At 37.7% G+C, this 21,823-nt stretch overlaps 1 protein-coding gene across 1 annotated transcript in view; it reads left to right on the top strand.

The window, feature by feature from the left end:
* PPP1R21 (protein phosphatase 1 regulatory subunit 21) overlaps positions 1–21,823 on the top strand; it is a 37,136-nt gene that overhangs the window by 13,937 nt on the left and 1,376 nt on the right. The window contains exons 10-21 of the mRNA XM_071739827.1: positions 2,797–2,898; positions 2,974–3,062; positions 3,923–4,059; positions 5,035–5,127; positions 10,392–10,519; positions 10,909–11,061; positions 11,779–11,871; positions 13,003–13,236; positions 14,714–14,749; positions 17,321–17,437; positions 18,375–18,473; positions 20,675–20,803. Of these exons, the coding sequence (XP_071595928.1) occupies positions 2,797–2,898; positions 2,974–3,062; positions 3,923–4,059; positions 5,035–5,127; positions 10,392–10,519; positions 10,909–11,061; positions 11,779–11,871; positions 13,003–13,236; positions 14,714–14,749; positions 17,321–17,437; positions 18,375–18,473; positions 20,675–20,803 (1,410 nt within the window). The remainder of the gene's footprint in view (positions 1–2,796; positions 2,899–2,973; positions 3,063–3,922; positions 4,060–5,034; positions 5,128–10,391; positions 10,520–10,908; positions 11,062–11,778; positions 11,872–13,002; positions 13,237–14,713; positions 14,750–17,320; positions 17,438–18,374; positions 18,474–20,674; positions 20,804–21,823) is intronic.

The raw sequence follows: 21,823 nt of genomic DNA, 5'->3' as shown, positions 1-21,823 counted from the left end.
TTTAATAGAGCACTATAATAGTCAAATCAAAGCTTTAATTAAGCACTTAAACAGCAAAGTGCATTTTTCAAAAGTTCAGCTAACTTGTTTTAAAATACATAAATATTGCACTGCTACATAGGTGCTTGTTTTAGTTATTGCACTAGGGGATGTGAGATGTTGAGACAGAAAGTCATGTATTAATTGTATTGAAAAATGGATTTAAGGTAGGCTTAGAAGGAGAGAACTTGGACTTAGTTCCCTTATCAAAAACAACTTCATAGTCTGATTTAAAGACCTTTTTTTTAAGCGTTCTTGAAGCTTCAAGTATGTAAAGCACATTTAAATTATTGAGAAACCTGACCTGCCTCTTCCCATGCATCTCTATGGGAAGACTTTTCTGAGAATATCAGAGTTAAGCTGCATTTTTTTGATTCTTCCTTCCGTGCCATGAAGCACAGAAAATAACTTTGTGTGCAAGAATTTGTGTGACGATGTATATATGTATGCTTTGCAATACAACTGCTTTAACATCAGAGTTGTTGACTTCATACTGTAAGTGGACCTATGTTTGTTTTAGTTGCTGGATGACAGTATTTTCTGATTCAGTTTATAATTTCAGTTTAGTAGTTTATCAGACTCAGACTTAAACTACGGTAGTAGGTGTGACTTGCATACCTGAGGTGTATGAGCTCTGAGGCAAATGACCTCTGTGTGTAGTGTCAATTGTAATTATCACAAAACTTTCCTATTCTTGAGAAGAACCCCTTTTATCTCTTTGCAAGCAATGAATATGCTTGTGAAGATGTTTATCCACTGGACAAATCCCACTCTATTTACTTTTCCAGTTGTTGCAACTATTAGAATTAAGAATACACTTTTACAGAGATTCAGAGTAGATCTTAGTTTAAGAATAACATTTTCTTGCTCCTGCCACCAAGCAAACTCAAAATTGGACATCCTTCTTCTGAAAACTGTGTGGCTTTGTCATCTTCCAAATTCTTTGGGGCAGGAACTATGTCTTCTTATTTATGTGGCTCATTGTGGTGATTAGATTCTACTGACACTACTGCAGCTTACACTAAAGGAATAAAATCAGATTTCTTTTTTGGCACTTTGCACGCATCTTTTTATGTCTGGTTAACACTTTGTTGCTTTTCAGCAGAGGTGACTTCTCAGCTGAAACATGCAACTCCATCAGAGCTGTAATTTCATTTTCCTTTCTGATAATTGACTTTGATTCAGTTGTCCAGCCTTTGTTGTCATAATTATATCTCTGGTAGTCTGTTCCATTATGTATTCATGGCCCAATTACTGGAGTGCACACTATCTCTCTCTTTTGCCATGACTTTACAGCACCAAAAAAATCTTTCATCAGTGGCTGAAGCTGCTGTTGCTGCTGTATTTTTGATTAATTTATCTATTTGCTTGGCAAGTGTTCTCAGTGTGATCTTAGCTTCTCCGCTGGGCGGTTCAAAAACCTCCTCAGTGCAGTAGAGAAAATGAGGCAAGCATCAGGTAGTAGCTTAGCACACTTCCACTGATCTATTTTTCCCCAACTCCAGGTCTTGTCTGGCGCTTTCAAGCTATTTTCCCCACCAAACACTCAAAGTAGATGTGGACAATTTCCTTCCAGGTTCAAGTATTCCTTTTCTCTTTAAGTGTTGGATTGCTGGGTTCTGCTGGGTCTTCAGCACTGTGCCAGATAACTCCAGTCCTCTCTCTTGCAACACATTCAGGAGCATTCTGCATGTGTTATTTTTTCCTCCTTAGATTTAGGAATTTTCCCTAATTCCAGCCAGGTTTGTGCATGCATGAATGAGAGCTTGGCATCTCTCTTTTGTTGTTAACACTGTGTTGCTGCTAATAATACAAGAAATACTTAAAATTTCTCATACCCTGTTTGCCTGGAATCTTTAGCTACTATTATGGTATAAATAATCAAAGGTGAAGGTGTCTTTCTGTGGGGTAAAATAAAATACAAGATCACTTTTGACTACCTATGTCAGTCTGTGGAAAAAATTATGTAATACTATGGTATCAAAACTGAAAGCTGACTGTACTGTTACGTTTTGATTGTGTGCAAGAATATACCCTTTTTTTCAGGTATGTTTTTTTTTTGAAGGTGAAATTAAAATTTAATTAGGCAATTTTAGTTCTGTGAGGCCAAAGTTTTATAATTGCCGAAACCTGTCATAGTTTTTGAAAGCAAGAGTTCTCTTTTTGATTAATTCCTTTTGCACTGGCATAAGCATGCTTTTACACATGTTAAAAACTGGATTGGGTACAGCTGAAGATTAAATGAATCTCTTGCTCTCAGTTTTAACTCAGTTCTTCAGTACTTCACACAGCAGGGCTTTGCACATGTTTGTGCTGATGCACAGGAAAAGGGCTGATAGGCAAACAAAGCTGGGAGGAAGGTTGGATAGATTCTGGTAGCTTAATTGTGCATGGATCTAGCCTTAATTTGATGGAATGGAGCAAGGAGTGCAAGAACGCTTAAACTTAAAAAGCAGGGGGTTCATATGCTGTGCGTGGCAGCTAAAATGAGAGAAGGTGCTGTGGCAAAGCCCTAAATGGGTTTTTGTCTGGATGTCCATTTTAAGCTTCACTGTTGCTCACTTTACCTCAAGGTGTGTATTTGTGTCCTGTAGAAGAGGTTGCTGTACATCACTTGACTTCTACATCTTGCTACAGACGTCCTGAGGGTCCTTTAAAAGGCCAAGTGCTGTGCTAAAGTGGACACTTTGTTTGTTGACTTGAAACATTTTGCAAGAACCTTCAGCAAACACCATTTTATCGTCTCTCTTCACTCAGTTTTCACAGTATCTTCATGAAAATGCTTCGTATGTTCGCCCTCTAGAGGAAGGAATGCTTCAGTTGTTTGCGAGTATTACAGAAGACACTGTGACAGTCCTGGTAAGATGTCTTATTTGTAGTATTGGAAAAGATTTTTACAGAACAAAAATACCTATGTGTTGTTTTTCCTTCCAGGAAACAGCTGTGAAATTGAAGGCCTTCTCAGAGCATTTAGCTTCCTACTTACATTTTCAAAGAAAGATTCTTCCTTACCAGCTAAAAAGGTACTTATGATGTAATAATAAAGGGGAACACAGCATTGTCAATGCCTGCAAGTTAAATACTAGATAAATCCTTTAAACACTCTTGCTTCAAAGGAAAAACTTTTTTTATTGTTGTTGCCTGATGTTTTTTGAGTCTTTAGAATATACATGTTTTTTTTTTCTCATCCAGGCATTAGAGCTAAAACCATCTATCTTAAAGCATTTTCCCCCCCCCATCACAAATGGGACTTCAATGAAAGCTGCACAGATTTTTAGTGTTTCTTAATGTCAGTCAGTAGCATCAACACTGTTACTTTATAATACACTGAAACTGTGAATTTCTTGAGCCTGTCCAAAGATCATTTGTCATGGAGTAGATACAAGAATGTAGTAAAACTTGACCAGGTGCACATCCCTTCTGCAATGAAAATATTTGTTTCTGAGTGAGTTGAAGGGAGGTCAAATATATGTACAAAGGACTGCTTAAAAAGAGATTTTTGGATTAAGGAAAAAGAAAAAAACTTGTTTTATGCTGCCTTTATACCTTTTATACCTCCATCTTCTTAGGAAGCAAAAAATAAACTATTTGTGGTAGAGGAAGAAGTCTTTAAAATTATTTAATCAATTCCTTTCTCTGAGTATAAACTATTCCTGGCTAGTAACTGAAGCTCCTCATCAGGAGGGTGGATAGTACATGCATGCAGTAATTTTCGTGTTGCTAAATTACTCTGGTATATTAACCTTTCTAAAATAAATGCCTAGTCCATTGTTGCTTTGGATTGAGAATGTAAAGAACACTGGTTACCTACTCCAAAACTCATGAACATTTTTTTTTTAGTGTAATTGCTCTCTTTTAAAAAAAATAATTCATATATTCCTAGTTTGGAAGAAGAGTGTGCGTCTTCTCTTTGCACAGCTGCTTTAAGAGCTAAGAATATGGAGCTACACAGAGACATGAAAAGGTTGACTGCAGTCTTTGAGAAGCTACACACATACATTAGTCTTCTTGCATTACCAAGTAAGTGCCTGTTCTGGCTCAGTTTGTTACATTGCACCTAAAAGGTGTAGTTTTTCCTTTTGGACCAATTTAAAAAAGAAATAAAATAAGTGACATAAACCAACCCCTCCACACTGAAAAACCACACAGACAAAAGTACCACCTTAAGACAGAGTAAACAAGGTCAAAGCCCTGTTGTAGCTACAATCTAAACTATGGGGCAGGGGAGTTCTGCAATATGGTCTCTCATATTGGACCCTGTTTGATCCAGGCTGGGAGAATAAGTGTGCTATAGAGGGTTTCTTTAGTGCTTTGTGCTCTGACTTCTGGATAAGCATGGGCATGGTTCAGGCCTGGAAGTAACCAGTCACATGTACCATATTTTAGGTAGTCATAGTATAAAAACCATAGGTTTTTATAATATGATTTACATCTTTATTCATCTATTAATAATGAAATTGTTAATGAACTACATTTCATTACTAATTATCACTTTCAGCTCCTCTCATTCTCCTGAACTACAGCTCTCATGGTAATGACTAAATAAAATCTGGTAAGACAGTGTGTATGAGGGGAAATTATATCCAAATGCATACTGAAAATAATAAGAAGAAATGGTAATTGTATAGTTCAGGTTATTTCAGACTTCACTTTTCAGAAGGACTCAGGTGGTCCTTCCTGTAGCAGTGAGCTTGTAAACCTGCATGCTTAATTGCTTTTTGAGGCTGAAAGAGCTGATATCCATACAAATGGAATAAAATTCAGGGAGCTTGGAAATCTTTACTTGCCTACTCTGTCAGAATTTGGTGTGTATGTATACATCTAATATCAAAGGAGGGGGAAGTTGAAGGAAATGAATATGTTGCAATTCTCTAGTTCTAAAGATTATGCCCTATGCAAATATTTCTACTAGGTGGAAATGGGATGATTTTTTCAAAGATTTTTAAAAATTCATGGTTAAATCTTAATTTTTTTCTTTCTTCATGTTACTTTTAGGTACAAAACCAGAAGGACTTCTTAGGACAAATTACAACTTAGTGTTTGCAAACATTGCCACAAGTCTTCATGGATTTCATGACATTTTAAAAGGTGAGAGTACAGGAATAGTGGTATGTTTCAGCACTGCTTTTTTCTGTTTAACATGGCACGCATACACTCTCTCTCCAACAATGCTAGAGGTGTACTATATGAAAAATCTGGTTTGCTTTGCCTTTACAAACTAAGAAAAGAAACTAAACTGCTAACTACTTCTTTTGGACATACTTTGCATATTTTGGCACTCCTCCACTGTATTACTTTTGTTTCTTGAAGTTACTGGGATATGTATTTGTGGCACTAAATATTCCTGAGCAGTACCACCTTAGTTACAGAACTTCGTTGCTGTAGTGGAACAACCATACAGAATGGAATAGTATTGAAGAGAGAGATTTTTGTCCACTTCTGTATTGCTGACCTAGTATCTGCCTTTAAAGTGGACTTATCCTTTACAGTTTTTAAGTTGGTTGAATACATAGCCAAAGCTTGCAAAGAAGTCTGATTTCCTTTTGAAACTTTACTTCATCTTTGAAAATGATTACCTTCCTTTTATTGAAAGGACATGGATATGGTACATTTTCACTGAAGTGCTGTTTGATTTAAACTTGGGAGTTTTAGACTACTGATATTTCTGTATAGTCTAGAATTTCTGTAACATGTAACTGTTTCCAGGGCGAATATAATCCATATAGGTAAATTAATTTGATACTAGTCAGACTTCTGTAATTTTAAGCTAAGTGTTTTTGTTGCCCGAAGTCAAGACACAAACCAACAGAGTGCCAGTTTATGCGGTGCTTTATTCGGGGCCCCGGGAAACCTGAGGACTAGTGTCCCAAATCAGGATTCCAACGATCCCCGTTTTCGGTTCAGCTTTTATACCCTTTTTACAATGAAGCCTTCGTGCAGAATTTCAGTTGCAAAACAGTTACATGCAGATAACAATAGAGAGACATCTACAAACCGCAAATCTCGTACTTTTTCAATTTTAGATATTGTTTTGACTGTCTCCCACCATCAACCCCCCTCTACATGCGTAATAACCCTTATCTTCAATGTCAGTTTACTTTTCTTCATGTTCATGCCCAACTGATCCCCTTTGATAAGCTGTTCCCCTCTTCCCAGCGCATTCCTTGTTGATAAACTGTTCCCCTCTTCTCAGCACATTAACACTTTCCTTGTCGGTTTCCTGCTTTTCTGTCCTGCTTGACCAGTCCAAACCTTAGCATAACTACTTCTAAATTTTCACCTCCCCCGCCACCTGCAACATGTCCCCCCTTTGAGCATCCTTCGATCTACTTTCGCAAGGATGCTCAATCTCTCAAGCTCCCGGTTTCTTGTCAGGCAGGTGGGGTGAGTTATCTTGTGGGAGGATCACCTCTCTTCGGGTCATGGCCTTTATGACCCTCCGAGTGTGTCGGCCTTCCTTCGCAATCATTCCTAAAAGACACTTGTATACTACTAAAGCAACCATAATGATTATAATTATCATGATTCCATATTGTACAATTGATGATATCCAACCAGAGACCTGGATCCCCAGGGAGCTGAATATTGCTCCAACCCAATTGTGCTCTGCTTCCCTTTGAACATCGTGGACCCTGCCCTCAATTTGTTCCAATTGATTAATATCCTTTTCTACCTCTTGAGTGACATTTGGGATGTGTACACAACAATGCTTATCCTTATTGTGCAGATACCCACAGACACCATGCTCTTTCAGTAATATCATATCCAATGCCATTCTATTTTGTATGGTCATTCTAGTTGTGGCCTGCAACTGTAAATTCAAGTCCCTAAATCCTTTCTTCGTTACTGCTGCCAGCCTTTCGGTTTGTCCCAATAATCTGAACAACATTTCCCGATTCCGATAGGTGGAAATTGGTGTAAACAAGGATTCCAGCACCCATCCAAATTTGACCCCTGAAGAGGGTTCATGCCACCCATCTTCTTTATCCAATCCTAAAGCATCCAGTTCTTTACTAATATCTCTTTTCTGTCTCTTTCGTATCTCTTTTGCTGTTAACTTTGATTGTTTCCAAAATGGACACAGGGTCGGTACACCCAAGGTAATTTGCGTAGTTAATCCATCTAAGGGTAGGTGAAATGTCCATTGGCCATGTCCCAAGACCCATACCAAATTCCCAGGACTACGAACCGTTGTGTGCCTGCAATCTATAGGTTCCATCCCTTGTCTCATACTTATAGTATGATTATATCCCCTACATTCACATCCCCACTTCAATGCCATCTTTACTGGTACTAGACCTATTTGACTCTCTGGAGTGTCACATGTAAATACCTCTGTACAATTCCATTCCTCTGTTTGGGCTTGAAACTGTCTGGAGGAGGTAGATGTAATAGGGGCCTTATAATATGACTGGTTTCTATTCCCTGACCATGGATACACCATTGTACTTTTCCGAGATAAGTGTAATATTCTAAGACACTGGGTCCCCATAAGGTTTTCCAATCTCTCCACATATCCTTACTCTGAGTAATATTTTGACAGCTCATCTCATTACGTGTGGTAAGAGTCCTCACTGGAACTTTGTTACATGCTTCATCCACCGGGAAGTTGATTAGGCATCTCCTCGTATTCTGAATCCAGCCATAATAATTAGGCTTCAACTTACAATCGGCCTCAGTCATTACTCGGATAGTCATACATAAATCCTTCCATGCCTCTACTGTCTTAGGGACAAACTGGCATGTCCAGGAAGCATTCCTCAATGAGCCCGGCATCTCGGTCACAGGTATTATTCCCCATGGTATGGGTTCACCTGCTGCCCGGGGTAATGGTAAACAAGCTGTGATTTCTGTTACATTTTGCATGAGACCGAAATCTCTGATTAGTCCTACTACCAAATTTTCTTGGCCTCTACCCTTGGTCAATCCTCCAATATCAGTAACCTGTCGCGTCACTCTCCTCTCTCTTTCCATATAAGACGTACTTATTATAAGAAACTGCATATCCCCATGATCAAAGCTGTCCCGTACCTGCACTAGGCAAGTGTACTTCCCTTCGTTTTTCCGGGTCACATTGGGTATCTGCAGGATAGTTGCTCCTTCCTGACGCGGTTCATCCCAAGCTGTCTTTACCCCCTCCGTAATCAGCTCGTTTTCCGTAACCCATTTCCACCTCACGATAATTTCAGCGGATCCAGCTCCCTGGTCATCAGTAAACAAACAGGTCAGATTAACATTAGATCCCTCAGGTCTCAACAGATAAGATTCTGGTACATTAACTTTTACAAAGGTTTCTGTTAACACAATCAAGCTTAGGAAGATCAGTATTCCTAAGATTTGCTTCTGAACACCATCCTTGTTGGAGACAAAGGTTCTACCGACCATTGCGTAGGGACCTTCTTGACCCTGGTGTAGTGAATCCAGTTGTCGATCCCGTCGACCTTGACAGCCGTGTAGGTGGTCATGATCACCTGGTGAGGACCGTCCCATGTCTCCTTCAGTGGTTCCACTGACCAGTTCCGTATGTAAACTTGGTCTCCTGGAAGGATGTCGTGGGCCGGATTCTCCAGGGATAGGGGTCGATTCCACTGCAACGTTCCTCTGAGTGCTGTAAGAGTCTTATTCAAAGACAACACATAATTTAATATCACCTGATCTCCCACCAAATGAGGGTCCCCCTGGTAGGTAGCAGCATGGTAGGGTTTGCCATACAAAATTTCATACGGACTCACCCCTATCCTTTCCCTTGGTTTGATCCTAACCCTTAACAGAGCTAAAGGCAATGCCTGTGGCCACTGGATTTTTGCTTCTTGACAAATTTTCTTAATTTGGTTTTTCAGTGTTTGATTCATCCGCTCTACCTTACCACTTGATTGGGGTCTCCAGGGCGTGTGCAGATTCCAAACTATTCCCAACGTTACAGAAATCTCCTGCACGATCCCTGCAGTAAAATGAGGACCCCTGTCGGATGATAGCCCTAATGGTACCCCAAATCTAGGGATAATTTCTTTCAGAAGTGTTTTTACCACTTCTTTTGCCTGATTGGTCCTGCAAGGGAAAGCTTCTGGCCATCCTGAAAATGTGCACACATACACCAGCAAGTATTTGTATGCTTGGGCTTTTGGTAACTCGGAGAAATCTATCTGCCAATAATCTCCTGGTTGCCCGAAGTCAAGACACAAACCAACAGAGTGCCAGTTTATGCGGTGCTTTATTCGGGCAACATTTTTATTTCTTCTAGTATTTTAGTAATATCAATAGCACTGCCCTATTTTGCAGTGCCCCTTTAAAAAACTTATTAGAGATTGTATCACAAACAAAATGGGACACCAAATCAAGTGTTGTGTAACATAGGTAAGTTTATTGATAAATACCTTCTATCTCTTAATATAGATACTTTGATGTAAAACCAACCCAACATATATTTATGAAAAAAATAAATAGAAACAAAGTACTGAAGAAAACTGTCAATGATTCATTAGCCAGCAAAAGAAATCTTGTACTTAGCACCTTGCACTCCTATACTCAAGAATGTTTGCTATGTAACTTTTGCCCTCCCTTTCTTCCCACCCCACAATTTCTGCTGGTGATGGTGTGGGTTGTCTCTGTTCTGTAGCACTAGTACTTTATTGCAAAATATGTGCAAAAGGTTCACTTGTCACATAATTTTTTTAAACTAGTCCAAGTGGACATATTTGTTCTTAGGTGATAATACTTGAGCTACAAGCACAGAGATAAATGCAAACACATTTTGGTGCTGTTGGTATTGATTGGTGGATTTAAGCTAAGATACTTTGGGGAATGACCTTTAAAAAGTTTTTTAGATTTTTTTGTCACTGAAGACTGTTAATTGTGCCTGAGAGGATTTTAGAATATATGAAGTGGCAGTATAAATTCTGATTGTCTTTTAGATATGCACTGGCAATTAAAAATATTTTTTCCTTCTAAGTCTTGTAAGCTTAAGACTCAGATATTAAACGTCATTTAAAATTCTGCCTGTAGTGTCCTGATGTGAAGAAATGGAAAGTATACTTATGAAATGAGGTGGTAACACAATATAGGTTTGGATGACATATAGCTAAGATTTCAGGGACACAGAGTACTCTTAAATATATATGTTTATTCTGCCTTGTGTAGCAGACAGTGTCTATTCCTTATGATTCTATGCTGTTTATCACAACCAGTCATCTAAGGCAGTTACACCAAAGAACTATGAGTATCCAGAATAAACTTTAGTAGATCTTACTTGAAAAGGGACTGTTTGAAGCCTGGGGTCATAAGGTGAATTTGGAAAAGAATGCTTAACTAGACAAAAAATTAATTTGACAAAGATGTGTGTTTTTTATTTCTAGAGATTTCCAAGCACTACAGTCAGAAGGCTACTTTAGAACAAGACCTTCCAACTGCCACACAGAAACTCATAACTACAAATGACTGTATTTTATCCTCTCTTGTGGCTTTAATAAATGGAGTGAGCAAGGTAATGGATCTTTTTGTTTCAGTACAATGCCCTAACTTGTCCAGGTTTCTTTTCTTCTTCTTCTGAAAGAAAATTAAAAATAAAAAAAGAGCATCTTAGTTGAATTCATTGGAAAAATCTAGGTGTGGCTCTTATAATTCATAGTATCATGTTTGCTCTAAGGTATTTTCAGATTACATGGCAAAACCAAAAGAATGGGTGATAAAAGCAGATACTGTGAAGAGAATGCTTTGCATTAATGAGGTCAAAGTGACGTGGAAGAGCCTCTGATTTTTTGAATTTCTTGTTAAGTCCAGTTTCACTAAATACTTGGTTTTGTCTCAAAAGAGTAATTGCTATCGTGAATCTTTCAACTTAATTTAAAAAATTACTTTTTGTGATGTGTCTAGATTGCCTCCTTCTTCAGCAACAACTTGGATCACTTCACTGCTTCACTGAACTATGGCCCTAAAGGAGGAGCAGAGTTCATCAACCCTCGCTCAGCTGAGTGTATGCTGCAGTACAAGAAAAAGGCAGTTGCTTACATAAAGTCTTTAAAGAAGGTTTGTTCATCTAGTATGTTTGCACAGAGAAACAAACACAGTTCTGTTTGATAGTTGGTTATGCCAAAGAGAATACAAACAAAGGATTTTCAGTATTTGGAATGGATGAGATAGTTTGTATGAGAATCTTTGGCAGAGCAAATGGAACCCTTAGACTGATATTGCTATTGAAAAATTCAGAGAGCTTAGTCACTTCCACAGCTGAGCCAATTCTGCCATTACCCACTTCCACTAATTATTTCTGTGCCAAGACTCCAAGGAGGAGAAGGTAGCTGGCCATTTAAATTTCCTCACATATTCACTAGGAATATGGAGTGAATCTTATTTTTATACTTGCATTCACTGGAATACTGTGGAGAGCAACAGAAAAAAGAAATGCCATTGAAATGGAGGCATGCTGAACCAAAGGACTGAACACTACCAGATCTGCCTGTTGTCTCCATTAGAATTATAAATTAAATGATGCTGTGCTTAATACTTATCATTAAATCACTTCACTGCAATGTCTGTAAAGCAGACCTTAAAAAGCATTTGACACCTGGAGTTTTCTGAGCACTTTCTAATCCTGGGCATTTTGGATTGTTATTTTCTGTGAACTCAAACCATTTTTTCTGTTTTGGCAAATGCTGCAAAGATGGTTTTCTTCCCTTAAGTAATGGAAGTAGGGCAATAAGAAAATAAATGTAGACATATTTTGATGTTTTTTGTATCCTGCAGCCTTGTGCAGATTCTGTGCCTTATGAAGAGGCTTTGGCCAATCGCAGAGTTCTTCTGAGTTCCACAGAAAGTAGAGAAGGTCTTGCACAACAGGTATCATGGTATAAATTTTACTAACATACATGACAGTCTATTTTATAAAGGCAAAGCAGTAGCAAATAATCTTCACATTTGCATGTGTGAATATTTATACATATGCAGGCATATAATGAAGTTTAAAATGAGACTGTAGATGTCTTATTTGTAGAATTTTGAAAGTTAAAACTTACCCTTGTTAGGCTGTGTTATCCTAGACTGGTTCTTCTGAGTCTGTAGAATGTACATGTAGATATAAGAGACAGTATTATGCTACCAATGTCTTAATTTATAAATATCAGAAATCAGGCAATCTTTAATAATTCTGATTTCTAATGTTATGTACTGTTTTGAGTGCTTTTTTGGACTCTGCACTATTTATTAGGACTAGTTAAGACCAACAATTTTTCAGTTATAGTCTTTTAAGGTAGAGTTAATTGATTACAATATATAATTATTGAAGTGTGCATGTAGTTTTTTTCTGAAGGTGAGTAAGAAGGGAATTAAGTGGTATTTAGGAGGCTTATGCCTATCATATGAAAAGACTGCCTTATGCTAGAACTTCTTCATTTTCTTGGATGTTCTGACTGTGCTTTAGTCACAGTCATTGAACTTTTATGGAAGAAAAAGCCTTAATTGTAGGTTTCATTTTTTTTAATGGTAGCGGCCAATATTCAAACTATATTTATAAGGATGAGTTTAATTTCAACAGAAATGTGGTGTGTACTGTTCCATAGTTGATTTCTTATCTGGACGAGTGGGTTCTTCTGTCTGTGTGAGGGGAGGGCAGCTGGGAAGGGAGTGATGGTTTCTTTTGATAGCATAGAACAAGACAAAACTAGTGCCAGGCACACATATTTCAAGTTTTCATTAAATTCTTCCCTGCTTTGGTTTTCATGCAATAGCATATTGACAGTTCTGTGAGCTGTAAATTTGTGATGTATGTTTCAGATTAATTAAATAATGTGGTTATTTTTGACACGACCACAATTAAACATAAAGTTTGAATCAGTAGTTGTTTACCTGCTGCATTATTCATTAGCTATTTTTAATGGTTTAAATTAATACTGTCTTCAGATACTGTTCTGTGTGGATCTCCCCCCAGTCCTTGTGTTCAACAACCTGTATTATAAACTTTCTCTTCTAAAGGTCCAGCAAAGTCTGGAGAAAATTGCAAAACTTGAACAAGAGAAAGAACACTGGATGTTAGAGGCTCAGCTAGCTAAAATAAAGCTAGAGAAAGAAAACCAAAAACCAAAGAATTCTTTTAGTGGACATTTAGCTGAAAATACACAAGAGCACTCTATTGTGCCAAATGTAGCTGAACAAAAGAAGGAAACGACAGAAAAGAGTCCAAGGGAACCTATTAAAAGTACTAGTCTGGTAAGTGCCCTCTTTCCTCCAATAGAGAAAAATCCACTTTCTTTAGTAGCAGTACTGCTTGATCAGTGGAACAGTAATAATTAAAGCTTTTGACTGTTTTGAAATGCATTCACAATTGTATTTGCAAAGCTGCTTGCTAAATATGTTCTGCAAAGTCTGGAACCATCTTGGCTCTTTAGACTTCGGTTTCTTCAGTATCATTGAGACACTGTTACAGTTCTGTACTTTTATGACTGAGGAGGAACAAACACATGCTTAACTAATAGATTTTTCTGAGTCTGTAGTCAGGGGGGCTTGCAAGTGCATACTTCAGGTTGACTGTGGCTTTCCAGTACTTTTGACATCTGTAGATACGTTAAAGCAAATGGAAGTAGGTAATGAGTATTTTTAAATGGGTTTAAAAACTTACTAAAATGAGTGCAGTATTAACTTGATTTTAACTTGAAGAATCCATTCAAGTTCTCAGTGCTCTCAGTAGCACCAATTTCTACATAACTTTCACAGGCATGTAAAACTCTAGGCTCAACTATTCCATTTGGATATGGTATGCATACTCTCCTTGCTCTTCTCTGTTGGGTAAATATCTTTACTTTTTATTGCTACTGTACATGAAGTTGGCCTTTTCCCTGAATTGCCACTTCTGAAGTGGGATTAACAGGGATGTCATATGTAAGAAATAATCCACTTAGCTCAGCACTCAGTAGAGGTCTTCTCTTTCCCCTCCCTGCTTTTGTGCTCCAAGATAAAATGACGTGTGGATTACTTTGAAATCCTCAGTTTTGAAGTAAACTGGCACCTTAAGATTTTGGCTCTGTGTGTGGTCTGTTAGGAGTCTGAGGAGGGTGTCTTTTTCTAGCCACAGTGCTTAATTTAACTGGCAGGTCAACAGATTGTGTAAATATTTCCCATAAACTTAAGTCTCTAGTCCTGCTGAGGTCACAAAAAGACCTCTTCACTCACTAAGAAGACACCCCTCTGCTAGAGTTCTGTTAGTGCTTCACTATACTCAATATAATTTACTAGTCAAACTGGAAAGAAACAATTTTGGAAGTTAGTCATGAAATCCAAAATGGGTTTCTTTATTTTTGAACATGAATAGTATTTCAGTGTACTAACATCCTTCTGAATTAGCTTCTGAATTAGCTTCATGTAATCAAAAAGTTGCATAATTGTAGAAGCTTGCTGCATCTTTTTGCCTTTATGGCTTTTTCCCTGTGTACATCATAAAGCAAAGGATATTTAATATTTGCAGAGCTGGTGTCAGCTTTAATTCTTTTCAGATCATTCATATGTATTACTACCATTGCTTATGTTAGAAGTGGAAAATACTTAAATTTGTTTTTAGAGTTAACTGTTGCAAGATATATAAATATTTTTTTTAATTGAAGTCCTTCCACAACTGAAGCAGAGATGACTTGCATCTGTGGTATTTATTTTTTGCAGTATTTGCTTAAGTGTGTTTTCTTCCTTGTTCTAGGTTGGAATGTTGACTATAACTACTGATAATGAAAAGGTAATCTTTTTCAAACATTATCAAAGTACATCTGGTAATTCTGATTCTGTTAAACTTATGCCATTATCCTATAGTATTCTTGGTAATTTGGAGTGAGTCACCTGTGCAGTCTGTACACTATGTTTTAAAGTTTCAAGAAATACATGGACTTCTTAATTTTCTTCTGTTTAGTGAACTGTTCTGTTTTATTTACATAAGCAGTTTGGAGCAGTATGAGCTGGGGTTTAGGTCTGCTCTCTGCAATTTGAGGAAAACCTTGGTGTGTTTTTACTTAACTAAACCTAACTGCATTCCACGTCTCAATTCTTAATTTCTGAGGAACAGCTCAAGATGCAAAAAAGTCACTGACTGTAGTGACTGCAGTTCAGCATTTAAGTACAGGCTTTATAAACTAGAGGTCATACTGAAAGAAACTTGGGACTAGCTCTCAGACTAAATGTCAGCTCCTTATGTAGCATTGCTTTAGTGCAACACTTGCCCCAAAAGGAACTTAGCAAAATAAGATTCAGTGCTTTCTCTTTTCTGCTACTGCGGGGCACTGATGTATGCTTTAGTGTTGTATGCTTTTTTCTTCTAAAAGTGTGATTAAAAAAGGGGTGGGAGATAGAGAATAGCTGATACAGGTTCTTAAAATCTACTGCATAGTGCTGAACTTGAAGGTAGTGAAAAGTGATTGGGAATGCTGCCTCCAGTAGGCTACTGTGTATCTTACAGCAAACTGGTGGGTTGGTTTCTTTTATGCAATAAAATAAATAGTACTGAGTGTTGTAATTTTCTGAAAATCAGTTATGCAAAAGATTTTTTCCTTGTTGGGAAAATTCAGTAAGTTTTTATGTAGGTGATAGCAGTCTGTTTCTGCAGTGGCTCTTTGTCAGAGACTTTGTTAAATCAAGTGAAGTTCTTATATCTTCAGTCACCTCTTCGTCCTTTAAGGACATCTGACACTTAAGAGTCACCATCAGGGTGATGAATTGCAAAGTGACTGTTGGAGATGAGTGTAAGATTTGTTAAGGAGTGACATAACAGAATGTGATGGGAAGGTTCACTGTATTCACTGTGGAAGGGGCATGTAGGGGTTGGAAATGGATGGGGGTGATTTATACAGGTATCAAGGGAAATGATTAATGCAGGGATACAGGAGACTGAGTCAAGGACAGATTGCAGTGATTTGCAAAGCATTAGGGAAAAAAATGAGGAAGGCCCTTTCTTTGAATCCTGAGGTTCAGAGTGGACTGCCTTGCTTTCTAAACTTCTCACAGGAGTCTGGGTGCAGCTGAATCCACTCCTAGTACAAGACTTGGTCAGTGATTTACAACTAAGGAGTTTAAGTGTAGGAATTTCAGTGTAGTGTGTAATACAAAGTTAGGGAATTTGTGTGTGATTTGGAATAGCAGTAAATTAAGATTCTTCAACAATATCATAAACAAATCACAAATTAAATTATTTTAATTTCTAATAGCTTAATAATCAGTCTCAGGATTGTTATGGTTGGGAAAGGCCTCCAAGGTCATCATGTCTAACTGTCAACCCAAGAAAAAACAAAACAAAACAAAAAAAACCCCAAAACAAAAGAACAAGAAAAAACTCAAAAAAACCCCACCATCCCTCTAGAGCCTGTCCTGAAGTGCTTCATCTGCATGATTTTTAAATACCTCCAAGGATGGTGACTTTACCACCTTCCTGGGCAGCCTGTTTCAGCACCTGACTAAAGAATCATCTACAATCAATACAGAAGCTCAAATAAAAATCTAACACTTTCTAAACTAAATTGTATACAAACACACACATACAGATACAGAGGTTAATGTGTTAACAGGTCAAATTTTGGTATCTAATCTCATGGAAGAAATTGCATTCCTCCCCCTGATTATCCAGTGGAGTCAAATCATATCAGCCCTATAAAGAGGGATTTTTTTCCCCCCATACTTAGGAGAAGTGGCCAGCTATTTACTCTTTCAGTCGGCTGAACCAGCATCCTTCCTGTGATGCTGGCCACAGTTTGGTGCAATCCTAGGGAACTCCAAAGAGACTTGCTCTTTAAGACCAATATTTACAGGATCCCAAGATGATTGACTTGGTAATGATTTGGTAATCTTTGGCAACTTTCAGAGTGGGCCTATGTTCTGAACAGAAGGGGTCTAAGGTGTGTTCAGAAAACAGTTTCAGGATAGGATTAGGGAGTGCCTGATTGCCCCAAGTTGCTGTGTTTGCAGTAGGACAAAAAGGTACCAAATTATCTAGATTTGGTGCTTCAGCAGGCACGATCAGAACATGCTGGGTGGTACCACCATGCTGCATTTGCCATTGCAACAAGAGCAATGTTAGGTCCACTGCCCTTGTAACTAAAGCAAGCACAACGTTGGCTGATGTTGATGTTGCCAAGTGGCTCAGCAAATTGGGAATCTGCACCACCACAGCAGCGTGTTGTCATTTGTCTGTTGCATTTGAGGAATTTAATGCTTTTGGGGAGGGAAGGGAAGAAGGTAAGTCAGTATAGAGGGCAGTATTCTGAAGCAGGTATTAAGTCTGTTAAACATAAATATCTGTCTGCTTAATTTTTTGCTTTGTTAGGCTCCGGATGGTGAGTCTCGTGAAGACCTGATAAAAAATCACTATATGGCAAGAATAGCAGAGCTTACATCTCACCTGCAGCTTGCTGACAGCAAATCAGTACACTTTTATGCTGAGGTGAGCATGCAGGCAGTGTCTATACTGCAAACAGTAAATCTCTTTTTGAACTTTCCACAGGCAAGTGTTATGACAGTAAGTTGAAATATATGGAACGTACTGTTTTGTAACAATTAGTTCCTGCATTATGTTTTTTTGGTTATGTATACATGAAAATGGATCATGTATAAAGGCTGCATTTATTTTGTTAATGAGTGGTTTTGTAGCCTTTTCCTGACTGTAGCAAGAAGTACAATGTTTGAACAAACCTTTTGTAGATTTGCTCATATAAGCAGAGGGAGCTGGCTTTAGTTGCCAAGCTAGTTTTGACTTCATCTTAAAGTGATGCTGATACCATTTGTATCATGAAGTGGGGAAAACAGCTCCCCTCTAAGAAGCTAGTTCTTGGATGTAAACTATATTTAACTTCAAGGAATAACAAAACAGTTCATTGTATCTCTAAGTTCCTGTTTTCATTGCAAATGATGAGGTAATTTTTCTTGAAAGTAGTGACCATTTTGATTTGAGTAGCTAATTGATATGGAATACACTGAGCTCCAGGCTGACAGACCTAATACTCTTAAATACTTTTTAAATAGTAGATTACATAGTATAGAGGAACCATCTTTTTCTGATATTTGGGCAATGTGTGAAGTGAGTTGTTCATGTTGTTTTTTACTTATCAACATTTTCTAGCAGTAATGATAAAAATTTACAAGATTTAAAGGATTGGTAATATGATAATGCTGTAAAATGAAGCGAAATGTAATTAACTGTTCCATGAACTTTGCATTTAAAAGTGTGCACAAGCAGTAAGTTTCTTGAAACCTAAGGATTACAGTAAGATGGAAAGATAGAAAGCAATCAGTTTCACTGAGGTTTAAAGAGGTATCACAAGGCAATATTCTGGAACTAACTTGCCTCCCTTCTACCCTTCCTGTCCTGTTCTGGTTGCCAGTGTCGAGCACTTGCCAAAAGACTGTCTTTAGCAGAAAAATCCAAGGAATCGCTTACAGAAGAGCTGAAACTAGCTAGTCAAAACATCAGTAGACTACAGGCAAGTATAATGTTAAATGATTTAATACATGTATTTCATTACTGTGTGTAAGAGGAAGGTGGAGGAGAGAAAGTACAAGCATCGAGCATGGTCATACCTCTAACATGTAAAAGGTATGTGATCCTTTAGTTATGTGATGTAAAAACTTTGGTATGTAGAGAAGAGATTTAAACAGTACACTTCATATTCTTGGTATTAAATTGGAACAGAACATACTTGAAAGGAAAAGATTGTAGCAGCCAAGCCTTTGTTTTAGCAAATTTGATGTCAAGGCATTTTATGATTTTTTAAAAAATTATTTTTTATTTAATGTCAAAAGGTGTAGCTTTTCTTGCTTTCCTGTGTGGCTTATTTTCCTCTGCAAGGAGAGGATTGCTTTGTGTACAGCCAGTGCTTTCATCTGCTCCTCAACGTTAGGTGTGATACTGGCAAGGCTGACTACTCATCAGTCCATTGGACTTTGAACAGGACTAGGAAAGTGATGAAAGTAGTTTCCTAAATGGTACATTGAATTCTTAATCCTTTCTAGCACCTGGGATTGAAAATCTTAGAAATGCTAGGGTGGGTTTTTTGAGATGGATAGCTTAATATTAAGCAAAATTAAGTTGGAATAATCTTTAAAAAGCTGTTGTTAACAGTAGATAATAAACTCTTACGCTAGAAATCCAGTGACTGTCTTGCTCTTTTGTTCTTCTCCTGCATCCACCTCTGGAAGGAACCAATAGTAAAATAAAGTATATATAAATATTCAGTGCTTAAATGGCTTTGTGTTTTATTCATAATTAGTTCATATCTTTATTCCTTACCTGTCTGAGATACCTTAAATGTTCCATACAGGCAGTGAATGTAATGATGCACACTTAAAAGAATTGTTTATAAACACAAAGTGCTGTTTTGATTGTTCCTTGTTTAACAAATTCTGCAATCATTATTAATGTTAAACACTAATTGCGTATTAAACTTCTTAAGAAAATATAGCAGTCATGCCATTGATATGTTTAGTAGTCTGCATAATACTGAGTTATATATTTTTTTAGGTTGGAAGGGTCCTCTGATGGTAATTTTTTCCTCTCCTTACATCAGAGCAAAGATTTCAGATCAAGCTGTTGAATATGGAATTTCCTGTCCAGCCATACTGGCCCTCTGCCACAATCACTTACTGCTTATGTAATCCTAAACATTGGACTGTTCTCTGCACTGTCCTTGATCCTTCAACTTGCCTGTGCCCCTTTAAATTCCTGGGCACTTTTTACCTGGGATTTTGCAAAGTAGATGTTGAAAAAGCCTGAATCTACTCTTCTTAAATATATAGGGTTGTTGTAATTGTACAGGTCATCTTGCTTGCTTCCCTCAGTATCTTAAATTCCACTAACTCATGGTTGCTTCAACTAAGGCTATCACTGGCTTTCACATCCCTGATCATCTTTTCCTTATTTGTGAGTAACGGGTCCAGCAGAAAGCCTCTCTCAGGCCTATTGTTCAGTGGTATTGAGAAGTTCTTTATCAAAGAGAACTCATGAACTGTTTGCATTCAATGTTGTTGCCCTCCAGGAGATGTCTGAGTAGTTAAAATTGCTCATCAGGATCAGCATCTGGGATTGATGCTTATAGCAGATGCCTGCCCTTTTTCTCCTCTGATCGCTACCTATGAATTCTTAATTGTCTTCAAACCAGTCCTTCTCATAAAACATAATTTCTCACCCTATATCCTGTTGTTCCTAAAGTGTCTGTATCCCTTCATTGCTGCATTGTAGTCATACACAGTATCCTGCCATACCTCCCTAATCCCAGGGAGACTCTAGCTCTGCAACTGCATGTGGGTTTCTGATTCCTTCAGCTCTGTGTGCCATTAATTTTAATGTTCAGTCCATGTGTTAGCCCTATAAAATTTACTTGTTTCATGGCTGGAAGCAGTGCTGGGAAACTTACCCGTTAGTCTTCTATGTAAGCCATAAAAATTGAGGGAAAAGTTTATAAAGGAAACAGCAAAAAGGAACAGACCGTGTGTGGGACTTACTTTGTTTCAGGAAATTGTTTCAGAAAATTGTTCTTTTTCAATGGTTTAGTTTAAATTAATTTAAGCTTAATAGCTTAATTCAGCATCAGAAGTGTAGCTTAGTATGTGGAGAAAGAAGTTGGCTGCTTTGCTACTTGTCACTAATATTGAACAGAAGCTTCTGGTCATTTTTTTCTTACCTTAGGATGAGTTGATGACTACAAAGAGAAGTTATGAGGATCAGTTAAGTATGATGAGTGACCATCTCTGCAGTATGAATGAAACCTTAACTAAACAAAGGGAAGAAATTGATACACTAAAGATGACAAGTAAGGTAAGCTGCTGGGTGTTGACATCAGGCATTCTGTGCAGCCTGGGGTCTGTGGGGTTGCATTTGGTACTCCTGCAGTACTGCTCTTTAACAAACCAATCCACAAGCTATTGTACTTTCCTTTGCACAACTGGAAAGAAGACTCATGACCAGGATGGGTGGGGCTTTGAGCATCCAGATCTAGTGGAATGTGTCACTGCTGATTCAGGGGGCTGAAACTTTAATGATCTTTAAAGTCCCTTCCAATCAAAACCATTTTAAGAAGCTAGACCAGCATGTTTCAGTAAAGAAGAAATTCTTGCAAAACGTATGTGTGGGAAAGAACACTTTGTGTCACTGCTTCAAAGTGGCCTTTCAAAGTGTACCCTCTGATGGAAGATAAGCACCTTTTTTTTGTTTTATATATGGTGGAAATGGAACTATTTGCAAATCCAGCTAGTGATGCTGCATGCTTATGGTTAACTTACTGGTAGGAGTGTCCTTTCTGTGCTCCTAACTTTGTTTTTGGCATCTATACTTTTTCTCTATTTCCATATTCTAGTTTGTCTTTCATTATGTAAGAATGAAAAAGTTAGTGCTTACATTTTTCTGTCAACCTAAAATGCTAGCTTAAATTATTTGCCAAGAAATTAGTCTGCCCATTTACCAGAAAAGAGTTTTTAACTTATCATAATCTTATTTATGAAAAATACAGAAGTATTTTGAGCAGTCAGTGATTAAAACATTGTATATCTTATTCTGACAGTTGCAGGGAGAAACAGATCTTGCAAAGGCCTTTGCCCTTCACTTTTCTGGCTGTGAAACTAATAAACTAGCATTATTGTCCTTAGTTGTGGAATATATGGAAGTGGATTTCACTGAAGGGTTAAAAAAATAAAGATCCACATTTTGATTAAGGGTTCCATGATGGTAATTTTTATTTTGTAGAGCTAGCTCTCTTCCTCCCAGGTATCGAACTGTTTTTCTTCAGCTGTCTGAATGTTTTGACTGGCATTGTAATCTTTACTTTTTGAAGTATAAGCC

The sequence above is a fragment of the Heliangelus exortis genome, chromosome 3 (assembly GCF_036169615.1).
Source record: "Heliangelus exortis chromosome 3, bHelExo1.hap1, whole genome shotgun sequence".
NCBI classification, from domain to species: domain Eukaryota; kingdom Metazoa; phylum Chordata; class Aves; order Apodiformes; family Trochilidae; genus Heliangelus; species Heliangelus exortis.
This window is presented reverse-complemented; position numbering and strand designations above follow the sequence as displayed.